The 14,345-nt window shown below is 42.4% G+C and overlaps 1 protein-coding gene across 4 annotated transcripts in view; it reads left to right on the top strand.

Moving 5' to 3' along the window:
- LOC126355866 (arylsulfatase B-like) overlaps nucleotides 1–14,345 on the top strand; it is a 278,969-nt gene that overhangs the window by 228,331 nt on the left and 36,293 nt on the right. For all 4 annotated transcript variants that reach the window (XM_050006366.1, XM_050006365.1, XM_050006367.1 and 1 more), the window contains exons 4-5: nucleotides 7,502–7,725; nucleotides 12,512–12,773. In XM_050006366.1, the coding sequence (XP_049862323.1) occupies nucleotides 7,502–7,725; nucleotides 12,512–12,773 (486 nt within the window). The remainder of the gene's footprint in view (nucleotides 1–7,501; nucleotides 7,726–12,511; nucleotides 12,774–14,345) is intronic.

The raw sequence follows: 14,345 nt of genomic DNA, 5'->3' as shown, positions 1-14,345 counted from the left end.
TTAGTCATCATTTATTTCTTATTTCTTGCACTTCAGGCGATACAGCCGTGGCATGTTCATTTTATCACTGTATTTCATGACTTCTTCATTACGCACTGTATGGTACTGAAGTGACCGGGAGCTCAAAATAATATCAGACCCACATCTGTAATGTGCATCGTTTGTTGTACAATGACTTCACCACTTGATGAAAGTATTTCTTCTGTGTAAGTCGGAGCTCATCTGACGTAACATACGCAATGGCCAAAGGGCAAAACGAACTTCGAAGGATGAGAGCTGACACAGGTATAAATACTGTGACAGGCGCGTCAATACGAAAAGTAATTACTGCAGGACCGCCATTAATCGGCTATCATGAAAAATGAGATATCGCAACAATATGGGCTGTGCATTAGGACGTTCAGAAAAGATGGACAGAAGGTATTTCAGTAATATGTCTGTCAAATGATACATCATTTTATACATAATTCTAATGACATTCAGAAAATTAGTGCGGATTGTGTGATCTCCATGACAGGATGAACGCGAATCTCTGAGAATCGGGCGCAGACAGCGTTATTAAACTTCAACAAGACGAAGAAAGTTAACAAGATGAACTAGGAAAGAAACTAAACAATTGTTAACAAAGGTCACTGGGCAACTTCAAGAGGTACATTCATTGAAGAAGAAGCATTTCAAACATAATATAGCTCCGGTATGCAAATGAGCGTTATGAACTGCGTTTATTGTTACTAAAAAAGAGATATTAGTACTGTCGTAGCATACGTACACCTACACATAGTAAAAAGTATTTATTTTATTGTATTTTTTCGCCTTGCGGCACACACATTATGTCATAACCAGTTTCTTAATTCTTAGTTCGTCATGAGGTTAAACGAAAACGTTACATAGTAACTCGTAAAAATGTCACAGTACTGCTCTGATTTTGCTCTGATTCTTTCTCTCGAACTACAGGTTAACGTACAATTCGGCAGAAGCTCATTATATTGTTGTACATCATGATTTTCAATAGCTTGCAGTGTGCGAATATCTAAAAATGAATTGAATGGTCGATATTAGCGCAATATACCGTGACGGTTCACTTTGAGGTCTGTTCTAACCCACTAGCGCTGCGCTTACCTCACAGCGTAACGTTTTTTCCCCTCCAGCCGCCGGCACGGACGTAACGCATTCTCAACATCGTTGCTCAGTAAAAACGTTCTACACCTTTCTGTCTTGCTCAGGTGTAATTCGTCTGGGAACCACACACTTTCACAGTAGGATAAACTGGCTTTCCCTGAAAATAACAACCTTACGGCAGTAATCGAAGTTTTCCTACCTGTAGTGTTGCAATCTGTCCACGACGTTATAAATTCAAGACTGTTCTACTTCAGCATTGACATGCATTCTTATCTGGATTATCAGATGCGTCTTATATTGCGAAATTACTTTTTTCTTTTGCCTTTTATTTACTGTAAATAAATGGCTTGAAAAATAAGGTTTTTATCAGTACAGAAGGTACACTTCAGGCGCCGTGGAAGACAACGACATTAGTTTGTTAGACGCGCAAGCTAACAGTTACGCACTACTTGTGTGGGAGGACCCGTTTGAGAAACAAACTAAAATCAGCTTCCATCCTGGTACTGACCTCAAACGCTTCATTTGGTTGTAAAGCAAAGGGCAGGACTGGATATCCCGTCCTAAATATTTACAACTGACGCCCCTTCCGACCCGTTACCAGTTTGCCAGGTGCTTGGCCGCTCAGAATTGGGCTTTTCAATGGGTCCGATCTCCTACGTTTATCTCCTAGCCTTGCGCCTGTACAAATATTAAAAGACCTGTGACGAGGATGATTGCACAGAAACTGAGGTATAATGAGAGATGGTGCTACAGACTTACAGTGCTCTGAAACCGACGCCACCATATTACACGCCTCAAAACTTTAGCAGCAGACGTTTGATTCTTGTGCAGAGACAGCTGTTTTAAACAAAAAATGTAACGGTGCTTTCGGGTATAACACTATTTTCAGATGTTTTTTTGTGTCTTGAATACATATTTTATCCGGCATTAGGCCACAACCCGTGTCGTTAGTTTATTTCTATGGTCCGGACGTAAATCGGTAAAAACGGAATCCTAACAGGATCACTTTGTTGGCAGTCAATCAGTGAGTCAGTCAGTCTGTCTGACTGTCTGTCCTACTCGAAAAATCCTTGGGTAAAAGTATAGAGTTGAAATTTATGTCACATACCAAAGTCTATAGTCTCTTGGCGTAGAAGGAAACTTAGCTTCTAGGTCAACGAAATCAAAAGATACGGTTATTTATATCACATATTTTAACCCTCGCAAACTCACTCATCAATACCTACAATATTCTTCCAGTTAGCCTGCAATCGTGACGTATGGCTAGAAGAATAGCTTCACAGTAAAAGTACAGCGGAAAATCCGAAATTGTTAATTTTTCATTAAAAATATGAAAAAGAATTTTTTTGGACGTTTCTTGTTATCCGCCTGTGTCTCTTTATTCCCCTATGTCAGGACGCCTGTTTCTCAGGAATTGATTCGATATTCTCTCTTCCCACAATGCATGAACTATCTACACGCATAATCTAGTTGCGCTAGTTCTACGCGTACCGGGCCAGTTTTTGTCATATCCTATGACTCCAATATCAAGAAGAGAAATATGTGATGTAAAAATGCCCATTTCGCAATCCAGCAGTTACCTTAATGCGGACTGGAGAAACTGATCGGTCTATGTCTCCTCGTAAATGTTGAGTTCACGTGTTTCAATGTTTGGTTTCTTAGTGAACTTTCCACGGATATCTATGCTTCTTTTCTATCAGTTATTTCCTTTCTTAGATTCGGGATGGCGCAGTTGAAATTGCCATTAAGCTATCGCGGTTTAGAGTTCCCTAGATCACTTAAGAAGAATGTCGTGATGGTTTCTTCGAAAGAGCCCGGTTGCTTACCTACCCCGTCCTCGGGCACTTGGTGTTTGTGATCTCTCTCTAATGAACTCGTCGTCGACAGGGCGTCAGACTGTAACCTTTCATTTTCGCTTTTTCTCTCGTAATTTATTCCTTTATCATTTTGCAATATTAATAATTTTCGGAACAAAGTAACTATCATCATTATTTAGATTACCGTCAGATAAAGTTAAAGAGAGCAAATGAAAACAAAAAATTATCGACCTTTCGGAAACCAGAACCAGATCCGAGATCAGTAATCATCTTGAAAATCTCTCCACAGATTTTTGAGCCAGGTTCGCTTCATGTTCCGAGCTAGCACCGAAGTATGTTTCGCTGCTTTATTCAAAAATCGGAGGTAAAATGTTGGTGTAACAATCTTAGCCATTGACATTTCACTTTTTGTTGACAGACATATTGTAGTTGTAATTTAGCTTTAATAATGCTACAAGCTAGATTTGCCATTTTAGTAAACATGCAAGAGACAATCAGAATTTTGTAGGTCACGATTAGATCACGGTGGTATGATAGCGGCAGAACGCGAGACCGCTGCTAAAAGACTTCTTTCCTTTATCCTTTAAGAAAAATTTTTGTTTTTTGAAAAAAGCAAGGAAAATTACAGAAAAGTTTAGGTAAAAAGACGTACAGGGTAACACAAAAGACAATTCACATTTGAAAAATGTAAGTAGAGATGTAAAACTTGACACACGTTCCTGAAATGATATGAGGTTCTATTGAAACCAAAACAGAGTACACAAAATGATAAACAGATGGCGCTCCGTATCATGCAAAAGCATTGAACAGCATAGAAACTGATTTTTTAGCGAGGACGATGCTCATTATTGCTATCGCTCGCTATGTCGGACGTCATTAACATTATCTGTAGTCGAGGGACAACGTTGTGAATAGCATTGTACAACATATCAGTAGGTACTGAGAGATGCTGCCGTCGGATGCTGACTTTCAGTACTCATAGTGAGGTCAGGCAGTCTCTGTAGACTTGTGACTTCAGGTAAACTCACAACCAATGATCACAAGGATTGAGGTCTTGAGACTCGGGAGGCCGAGCATGACAAAGTGCGCAGGAGATCTTTAACAAGTATAGCAATATGGGGTGAAGTGCTATCCTGCATAAGAGTGATACAGTCCGGAAGCTAATTATCAGCAAGTATAGGGATGATAGAAAAATGTTAAAAAGTGTGTGAATTCCTAAGGGACCAAAGTGCTGCAGTCGTCGGTCTCTAGTCTTACACACGACTTAGACAAACTTATGCTAAGAACGATACAGACAGCCATGCCCGATGGAGGACTCTTGATAGATTGAAAAGTGAGGTTCCGCATTTCCTCGAAGAAATCCACATCCCACCATGACTTTCTCGTCAAGCAATGCGGTTTTCACGACAACTAGAATTTCCAGGAGCCCTAATTGTTCAGCTTCGAATGTTGACATGCCCTCGGAGTGTGAAATTGGCTTCGTCAATTCACAATGCGATAAACTACCAGTCGTCATCTTCAACGGATTTTGCTCTCCGCATTTACAAAGTTGGTGGCTGGTAGTTCGTGCTGACACTGAAATGTGTATGGACACCATTGAAGGGTACGCCTTAGTGATATCTAGACATCAGTGCTTGTAATGCAGATGTGACGGGCTCTGATTTCATGAGTTCTGACTTCCCTACTGTATGGTGGCATGGTCTCCTGAAACTTCATTTCTTACATATTCCATCCTCACAATCGTATTCTACACGTCAAGACGCTTCATTTGAACCCAAACTCGATAAGGTAGGGTCAATTGTGTATGAATTCATGCAAGCGATATGCAAATCTAATAAGTAAATCGCAAGTGCACGCTGAGGTTGGCGTACACAACATGACGGCCACAGGAATTTTCGATCTAAGGAGGAAACCAGCCCGCTGGGAAGACCGACATTTCAGAGGGCTGGGTCAACAACATACCTACTTCAGCCGAAGCGACTGCCCAGAGAGCAGACAGCTTTTGCCGGAGCAAAGGGATAACGACCCCCGTGTTCTACTTAAAAGCAAATTCCTCAACACTGTGCGAGAGCTCCCAGAAGACGCATTTTTTCATAGACCGACTGTGTAGTTACGGAGTTCTCACAGGAGGACAGTGTATGCCTAACGGAGATGCTACAGATTTCCGCATTGGCCGACTTAAACGAAACGCCATTCTTCTATTTAAAGAGCAACGCTGATTGGCGGAATATTTCTTACGCAAGGAGTCAGAGGAGTGAGGGAAGGCAGCGAATGATATACCCTTGCAACTTTTCCAGAAAAAGGGTTAAAGTCTCTCCTCAGTACTTCGCTGGGAGAGCACTTCTGTCGTTGGCGAATCAGAGTGACCCTCTATATTGAGTCGCTTGCGATTAAGCGTTGTTCACTGTGTTGGCCGCCACACTTATTGTGCAGTGTGAACACGGACAGAGCACTAGTTAAACGCATGCGAGAGAATATTGAGTGGCATCATGGTGGACTGGTTATCTGACCTGTATACCACGCCAATAGTTAGACTAGGGGCGGATAGGAGTCCCTGCCTCCATCAAGGCGCAGGGAGAGTTTGATGGCGAAGTTCAATCCAGATAGAAACAAATAGCTGTGTTATTTGTCAGCAGCTAGCGACGCAGGCTGCAGTCGTCGCAGCTCACGGTATTGTGCGCTACAGCGTATGTGAGACCCATCTGTCCTCCATGACAGTACACTCCATCACATTTCTCACGCGACAGCCTTGACCATACCTAGAAAAGTTATTCAAGTTGTGTAGGTGCGCCTCTCAGCCATTCTGCCGAATAAATAACATTCTTAAAGAAAAGGGAGAAAAGAACCTTTCAATACTTTGTAAAATAATAACATTACTGTCCATAAGACGCAATCTACTGTTCCGAAAAGAGCCCAGAAATTTATTATTTTTTATATGAATTAGTTTCATTTGCTTTCTCAAATTTTTTTGTAATAAATAATATTTTTCGTTCGTTTAAAGTTTTTCTTACACTAACTATCAATACTCCCGTACCCAAGTACTCCACTAGTTACGTAAGAATATATAAAATATTTTTGTGTCTTTTCCTTACAGCGGAATACTCCAGAAGATATTTGTTGCTGGATATTTTTCAAGCAGTACTTGTTGGTACATTAGAAGCGTCTGTCTGACTTCTGTAGTAGTGTGAGGTGGAAATTGTTTCTTGCAGGAGCCATAAGGTACTTGTTGGATCAATCCAATGCGCAACTTGACAGACTAAAACCCACACACTCACACTATGCGGGGGTGAACCCGAAAAAGTGTCTGTTTCTACCCTCGGAGCGTAAGACGCCCTCGTGTCTGGCCGCCCACAACGGGTCCGACCGTCTAAACAACCCATGGTTTCGAAGCTGACAATTTTCTTCACAGGGACACTTGTCACAGAATCTTTACCGGTTTCAATACCCTTCATATGGCGACAAGATCCTAAAGTTGCCGTAGCATATTCTCCATTCTGCTAGTGAAGATTCACTAGCTGTGCATTTCCTGATAAAGTCAACGTGCCACTACGGCTGGCTTATGTGAATTCCTCTCCGACTACAGCTTACTTTTTACTTAATTCTCACGCGGCTTCACTGACGAGTTGCTATATAGAGCCTTCCTCATGTAGTCCGTTATAAATGGTTTTCTTGAAACAATGAGTTTGTTTATAAATACGTTTCGCCTACAATAACTTTCTGCTACCAGTCACGATTTCCTTTCATCCAGTTTTACACGACGCGTTTTGGGAAATGATACCCATTTTCAAGTGTGTATTTCTTTGTGCTACAAGATTTTATCCTAATTTTTTCAATGGGTGAGGTTCTGCATTGTTTTACTGACTTTAAGTTTTCTTATGTCCAATTTGTTTCACGTCGAGAATAACTTACATACACAACTTCCTGTTTATGTAAGCTATTCTCGATTTGTACTGTGCAATGAAAGTTGTCAGTGATATTTGATATGTGTGTGACTCCGACAAAGCAGAAACACAAGCATAGAAAACTATGAAAAATGGTACAATACAAAGAAATACACCCTTGAAAATAGAAATCATTTCCCGACACGCGTCGTGTAAAATGTAAATAAAAGAAAATCGTGACTGGTACCGGAAGGTTATTTATAAACAAACCCACGGAGCCATCCTTTGGCCAGTTTCTGCAGCCGATTTTGGTTTAAATGTAATCCAATGTCACCGGCCGGTGTGGCTGAGCGGTTCTAGGCGCTTCAGTGCGGGACCACATTCCCGCTACGGTCGCAAGTTCGAATCCTGCCTCGGGCATGGATGTGTGTGGTGTCCTTAGGTTAGTTAGGTTTAAGTAGTTGTAAGTCTAGGGGACAGATTACCTCAGATGTTAAGTGCCATACTGCTTAGAGGCATTTGAACCATTTTTTGACTCCTGGGTTACCCTGTAGTTTAAAATGTCAGAGAGTGTATATTGCAGAACTTTTTCTTGAATTGGTGTAGCGCAAAGCACAGAATTTCTTTGCACAGTGTTCACGGATCCTCAGTATTCTAATGACGGATGTGTTAACGTGACGGCAGGCATGCAGGGGTACCCGCTGATGGCGGCGGAGCCTCGAGGGATGCCGGAGGGCAAGATCCTGCCGCAGTACCTCAAGGACCTGGGCTACGTGACGAGGGCCGTGGGCAAGTGGCACCTGGGCTACTACCGCAAGCAGATGACTCCCATGTTCCGCGGCTTCGACTCGCACTTCGGCTACTACGGCGGCTTCGTCAGCTACTACGACTACATCCTGCAGGATACCGTGAGTACACTCTGTCTACTCTATGAACCTGCGTACTAGCAAAAGCTGTCCTACACAAACCTAACCGATCTGTCATACAAGCTATCCTCATCACATTACATCGTCTCTACATCTACATCTACATCCATACTCCGCAAGCGACCTGACGGTGTGTGGCGGAGGGAACCCTGAGTATCTCTATACGTTCTCTTTTCTATTCCAGACTCTTATTGTTAGTGGAAAGAAGGATTGTCGGTATGCTACTGTGTGGGCTCTAATCTTTCTGATTTTATCCTCATGGTGTCTTCGCGAGATATACGTAGGAGGGAGCAATATGCTGCTTGACTATTCTGTGAAGGTATGTTCTGGAAACTTCAACAAAAGCCCGTACAGTGCTACTGAGCATCTTTCCTGCAGAGTCTTCCACTGGAGTTTATCTATCATCTCCGTAACGCTTTCGCTATTACTAAATGATCCTGTAACGAAGCGCGCTGCTCTCCGTTGGATCTTCTCTATCTCTTCTATCAACCCAATCTGGTACAGATCCCACACTGCTGAGCAGTATTCAAGCAGTGGGCGAACAAGCGTACTGTAATCTACTTCCTTTGTTTTCGGATTGCATTTCCTTAGGATTCTTCCAATGAATCTCAGTCTGGCATCTACTTTGCCGATGATCAACTTTATATGATCATTCCATTTTAATCAGTTCTAACGCCTACTCCCAGATAATTTATGTAATTAACTGCTTCCAGTTGCTGACCTGCTATTTTCTAGCTAAATGACAAGGGATCTATCTTTCTGTGTATTCGCAGCACATTACACTTGTCTACATTGAGATTCAATTGCCATTCCCTGAACCATGCGTCAATTCACTCCAGATCCTCTTGTATTTCAGTACAATTCTCCATTGTTACAACCTCTCGATACACGACAGCATCTTCTGCAAAAAGCCTCAGTGAACTTCCGATGTCATCCACAAGGTCATTTATGTACATTGTGAATAGCAACGCTACTGTGACACTCTCCTGCGGCACACCTGAAATTACTCTCACTTCGGAAGACTTCTCTCCATTGTTAATGACATGCTGCGTTCTATTATCTACGAACTCTTCAATCAAATCACACATTTGGTCTGATAGTCCATATGCTCTAACTTTGTTCATTAAACGACTGTGGGGAACTGTGTCAAATTTTAGTATTCCACTGAGCGTTAATTTACTCTAGTAAATACTGAAATAAATGTTGTTTTATGACTTCCTTATCGATACAATATTCTGAAAATACGGATAGATATTGGGATGCCGGTTGAATTTCTTGTATAGACTTGTTACCGCAATGGCGGACCGTATTTCACTTTTGCTACAGAGCAAGACGACACCCAGTTAAAATGTTAAAAACAGTAAAACACTTCAGATCGCGTTTTCAGATTTTCTAATTGTTGACAACCGGTTTCGGCCCTTTCCTCAGGCCATCTTCAGTCTTACATCGCTATTAAGGCTGCTAGTGGCGGCAGACGGAGCGCGATCTATGGGAGTAAGGTGCACACAAGTGCTCGTAGCTCTTAATGTATGCGTTTTAGAGCCAATGTTCATTAGAGTTGTTTCCTTTAATCACGATTACTGTCATATCCCTGAATATTAACTATTCCTCCTGGGAAACCCTGTATGACCTCTCAACAATGCAATCATTGTTGGCTTCTAGTACGACTTGTGATATATCTAAATACAAATACACATAATTTCACATTTAATATCAAGGTCAGCAGAGAACTAAAACAGGTTTGAAATAAATTGTTTCATAAAGAACAGAGGTCTCCAGTGCTAAGTTTTGTAAGATGGACAGTTTTAACGATTAATATTTCTGTATAGAAGTTTCCATAGACAGTAAATTACTATTTTACTTGCATGCAATAGTGGTGACTCCAATAACAAAGTTCCATCATTTTATACGGGGTGCACATTTTCATTTCGTACTCAAGACTAGTAAACTGAAGTTTGTTTACATTATGAACAAACGATCTGATCGCTCAATGAAATTTTATTGAGTTAATGTTCTTTAACATCTTCGTCCTTCGTGATAGTATAGACTGATAGACGTAAACAGGAAATTAGAAACATAAGTTTTGTAAATAAAGAACGCCACGCAAAATAAATTTGGAAATCAGAACATTATCATACATCAGGGGTTCCCGAACTGATGGTAATTAAAAAAATGAAATTTTCTGAGTAGCACAAACTATTAGATTCTCTTTCAGTCAGGAAATTAAATTACTTTCAACATATCATTCCTGTTATCAGAATTTTGTAAGACTCTATTATTGGTAATATAAATTATCAATAATGACTTTCTCAGTTCATAGCGTTGACGGGGTAGATGTTCCAGGCTCCTCACATAGTGCACCCACTACACACATACGTTACGTTTTGTCTCGTACGTAGCTAATGATAAGAGCGAGACATATAATAAGAAGTGCTAAAAATCTCAAGAAAATATCCTCTCCAAGCTGTAGACAGTATATGCAGTTGTCCAGAAATTGCTTCATTAGTCGCTGCGGAACATATAAATGAATTAATAGACCGTACTACACAGTAGTAACTACATAAGGGCTAGTATAATGCTTTACACAGTATTAGTATTATTACTACCATTACTATTAGTGGTTGTGGTCAGACACAGAGCATTAACAGCCTGAAAGCTTACAATTTCAGACACTTCAGGAGTGAGGGCTGCAGCTATCAAGTGTATTAAGTTATGTGCGCACATTATAACTTGTTTTTGATTTTAAATACGTTTGCAGCAGTGTGCAAGGTCAAGCAAGTGCCGCAGTGGAGAGGAGTAGTGCGAGGGAGCATGTTGTGTAGCAAGTGCCTACCCTCACTGAGGAAATTGGCTTTTTTGTTCGAGAAGCACTTGTGAGTAGCACTTGCGATGCATCTTGAATTCATTCGTCATTCATTGTAACACTCGCACACACACACACACACACACACACACACACACACACACATCGTGAGCGTGCGCACACACGCTTATTCACACACTACGCACACAAATTAAATATGATTCATATTTCATCAGCTATAAAATAAAAGTGTTCGAAGAGAAGTCTTTCATTCTAAAGTTGTTTGGTTATGTGCTAAAGTCTAAAGTTGGTGATAATGATAATATCGCCGAGGGCGAGAGTGGAGGGTGGGGGAGGGGCAACGGACGGCAGGAGGGAAAGGGAGGGTGAGGTACTAGCTAATGTGTAATTGCACTCAGGTGTAATCGTCTAAGAAAGGTCGGAAACCACTGTCATGTATCCACGTAGCAGAGTTATGATACACAGCGATGTACACTACTCGCCATTAAAACTGCAGTATCACGAAAATGGCGTGCTACAGAAGCGAAATTTAACCGACAGGAAGAACATGCTGTGATATGCAAATGATTAACTTTTCAGAGCATTCACACAAGGTTGGCGCCGGTGGCGACACCTACAACGTGCTGACATGAGGAAAGCTTCCAACCGATTTCTCATACACAAACAGCAGTTGACCGGTGTTGCCTGGTGAAACGTTGTTGTAATGCCTCGTGTAAGAAGGAGAAATGCGTAACATCACGTTTCCGTTTTTGGTAAAGGTCAAATTGTAGCCCATCGCGATTGCGGTTTATTACATTGAGACATTGCTGCTCGCGTTGGTCGAAATCCAATGGCTGTCAGCAGAATATGGAATTGGTGGGTTCAGGATTGTAATACGGAACGCCAACCTGGATCCCAGCGCCCTCGTATCACTGGCAGTCGAGATGACAGGGATCTTATCCGCATGGCTGTAACGGATCGTGAAGCCACGTCTCGATTCCTGAGTAAACAGATGGAGACGTTTGCAAGACAACAGCAATCTACACGAATAGTTCGACGGCGTTTGCAGCAGCGTGGACTATCAGCTCGGAGGCCATGGCTGCGGTTACCCTGCGGTTACGCTGCATTACAGACAGGAGCGCCTGCGATGGTATACTCAACGACGAACTTGGGTGCACGAATGGCAAAACGTCATTTTTTCGGATGAATCCAGGTTCTGTTTACAGCATCTTGATTGTCGCATCCATGTTTGTCGACATCGCGGTGAACGCACATTGGAAGCGTGTATTAGTCATCGTCATACTGGCGTAACATCCAGCGCGATCGTATGTGGTGTCATTGGTTACACGTCTCGGTCAGGTCTTGTTCGCATTGACGGCACTTTGAACAGTGGACGTTACATTTTAGATGTGTTACGACCCGTGGCTCTACCCTTCATTCAATCCCTGCGAAACCCTACATTTCAGCAGGATAATGCACGACCGCGTGTTGCAGGTCCTGTACGGGCCTTTCTGGATACAGAAAATGTTCGACTGCTGCCCTGGCCAGCACATTCTCTAGATCTCTCACCAACTGAAAACGTCTGGTCAATGGTGGCCGAGCAACTGGCTCGTCACAATTCGCCAGTCACTACTCTTGATGAACTGTGGCACCTAGTTGGAGCTGCATAGGCAGCTGTACCTGTTTACGCCATCCAAGCTCTGCTTGACTCAATGCCCAGGCATATCAAGACCGTTACTAGGGCCAGAGATGGTTGTTCTGGGTACTGATTTCTCAGGATCTATGCACCTAACTTGCGTGAAAATGTAATCACATGTCTGTCCCAGTATAACATATTTGTCCAATGAATACCCGTTTATCATCTGCATTTCTTCTTGGTGTAGCAATTTTAATTGGCAGTAGAGTATATTAAAGAGACGTATCGTGTACTGGTATTGGAAAGCCTCTGTCTGCTCCCTTGCACAGTACAACGGGACGCCGTACAGCGGGTTCGGCCTGCGGCGCAACCTGAGCGTGGCCTGGGACAAGGTGGGCCAGTACGCGACGGACGTGTTCACGGAGGAGGCGGTGAGCGTCATCGAGCAGCACGACGACCGCGACCCGCTGTTCCTCTACCTGGCGCACGTGGCGCCGCACGCCGGCAACCGCGGGAAGCTGCTCGAGGCGCCGCAGGATGTCATCAACCGCTTCCCCTACATCCCGGACCCCGACCGCCGCACATACGCAGGTGCGTCGTACTAGAGTCCAACTCTACAGTACACTCATCCACGACGAACTTCAGTCGTGCTTCATATCCACATGTCTTAAGTGTAAAAAGACGATCCTTTGTGAAATGATAGTGCCAATAGTTTAATAGCTGTTTAAAACTTCTGTTCAAATACAACGACCGACAGGACGAGATCAACATTTAAAACTACTTACTTAGGATTTGTTATTATATTTACGTGTATGTTACACAAAAGGTGCCGTTACGGTTAGGGCTGCCGGCCGCGGTGGCCGTGCGGTTCTGGCGCGGCAGTCCGAAACCGCGGGAATGCTACGGTCGCAGGTTCGAATCCTGCCTCGGGCATGGGTGTGTGTGATCTCCTTAGGTTAGTTAGGTTTAAGTAGTTCTAAGTTCTAGGGGACTTATGACCTAAGATATTGAGTCCCAAAGTGCTCAGAGCCATTTGAACCATTTTTGAACGGTTTGGGCTTTTCATCAACTCATCGTCGAGTTATTTAATTAATAATAAAGAAAAAGTGCGACAATAACGTTTCAGGATATTAATTAACAAAATAAAATTAATTATTCTACACAACTACTAACAGCAGAATAGAGTGCGTAGTAAGTATGAAAAGTACTGCTGGTTAGTAAAACATTGACAGTGTAAACTTTTCTGCAAATTTGGTGTTGATACTGAAAGCCGCAACAACTAGGCTATTGTTCAACGTCACTGATTTTAAAATCGCCAATACATGAAAACTGGATATTGCATCATTTGCTTTGGCGTGGGAGTGTAGCTGATATCAGATGCCCTTGACACAATCACGTCGATTAAATATTTGGGCGTAACACTGCAGAGCGATATGAAGTGGGACATGCATGTAATGGCAGTTGTGGGGAAGGCGGATAGTCGTCTTCGGTTCATTGTTAGAATTTTGGGAAGATGTGGTTCATTTGTAAAGGAGACCTCTTCTAAAACACCAATACGACCTATTCTTGAGTACTGCTCTAGCGTTTGGGATCCCTATCTGGCTGGATTGAGGCAGAACATAGAAGCAATTCGTAGGCAGGCTGCTAGATTGGTTACTGGTAGGTTTGATCATCACGAGAGTGTAACGGAAATGCTTCAGGAACTCGGGTGGGAGTCTCTGGAGGAAAGGAAGCGTTCTTTTCGTGAATCGCTACTGAGGAAATTTAGAGAACCGGCATTTGAGGCTGACTGCAGTACAATTTTACTGCCGCCAACTTATATTTCGCGGAAAGACCACAAAGAAAAGACAAGAGAGATTAGGGCTCGTACACAGGCATATAGGCACTAATTTTTCCCTCGTTCTGTTTGGGAAGGGAACAGGGAGAGAAGATGCTAGTTGTGGTACGAGTTACCCTCCGCCACGCACCGTATGGTGGATTGCGGAGTATGTATGTGGATGTACGAGTATTGTTTTTTAAGTAAGGGCCGTTTTTATTTTTTAAAAACTATACAAATACTTTTGTAAAAAAACTTTTATTTTCTGATTCTACACACTTTTACCAATTTTTCTACATAGTTGCCTCATTTATTTAAGCACTTGTCATACCGTACAACTAAGTTTT

This window comes from Schistocerca gregaria, chromosome 3, assembly GCF_023897955.1.
Source record: "Schistocerca gregaria isolate iqSchGreg1 chromosome 3, iqSchGreg1.2, whole genome shotgun sequence".
In the NCBI taxonomy this organism is placed as follows: Eukaryota; Metazoa; Arthropoda; class Insecta; order Orthoptera; family Acrididae; genus Schistocerca; species Schistocerca gregaria.
The sequence above is the reverse complement of the archived record's forward strand: the minus strand, read 5'-3'. Positions and strand labels throughout refer to the sequence as shown.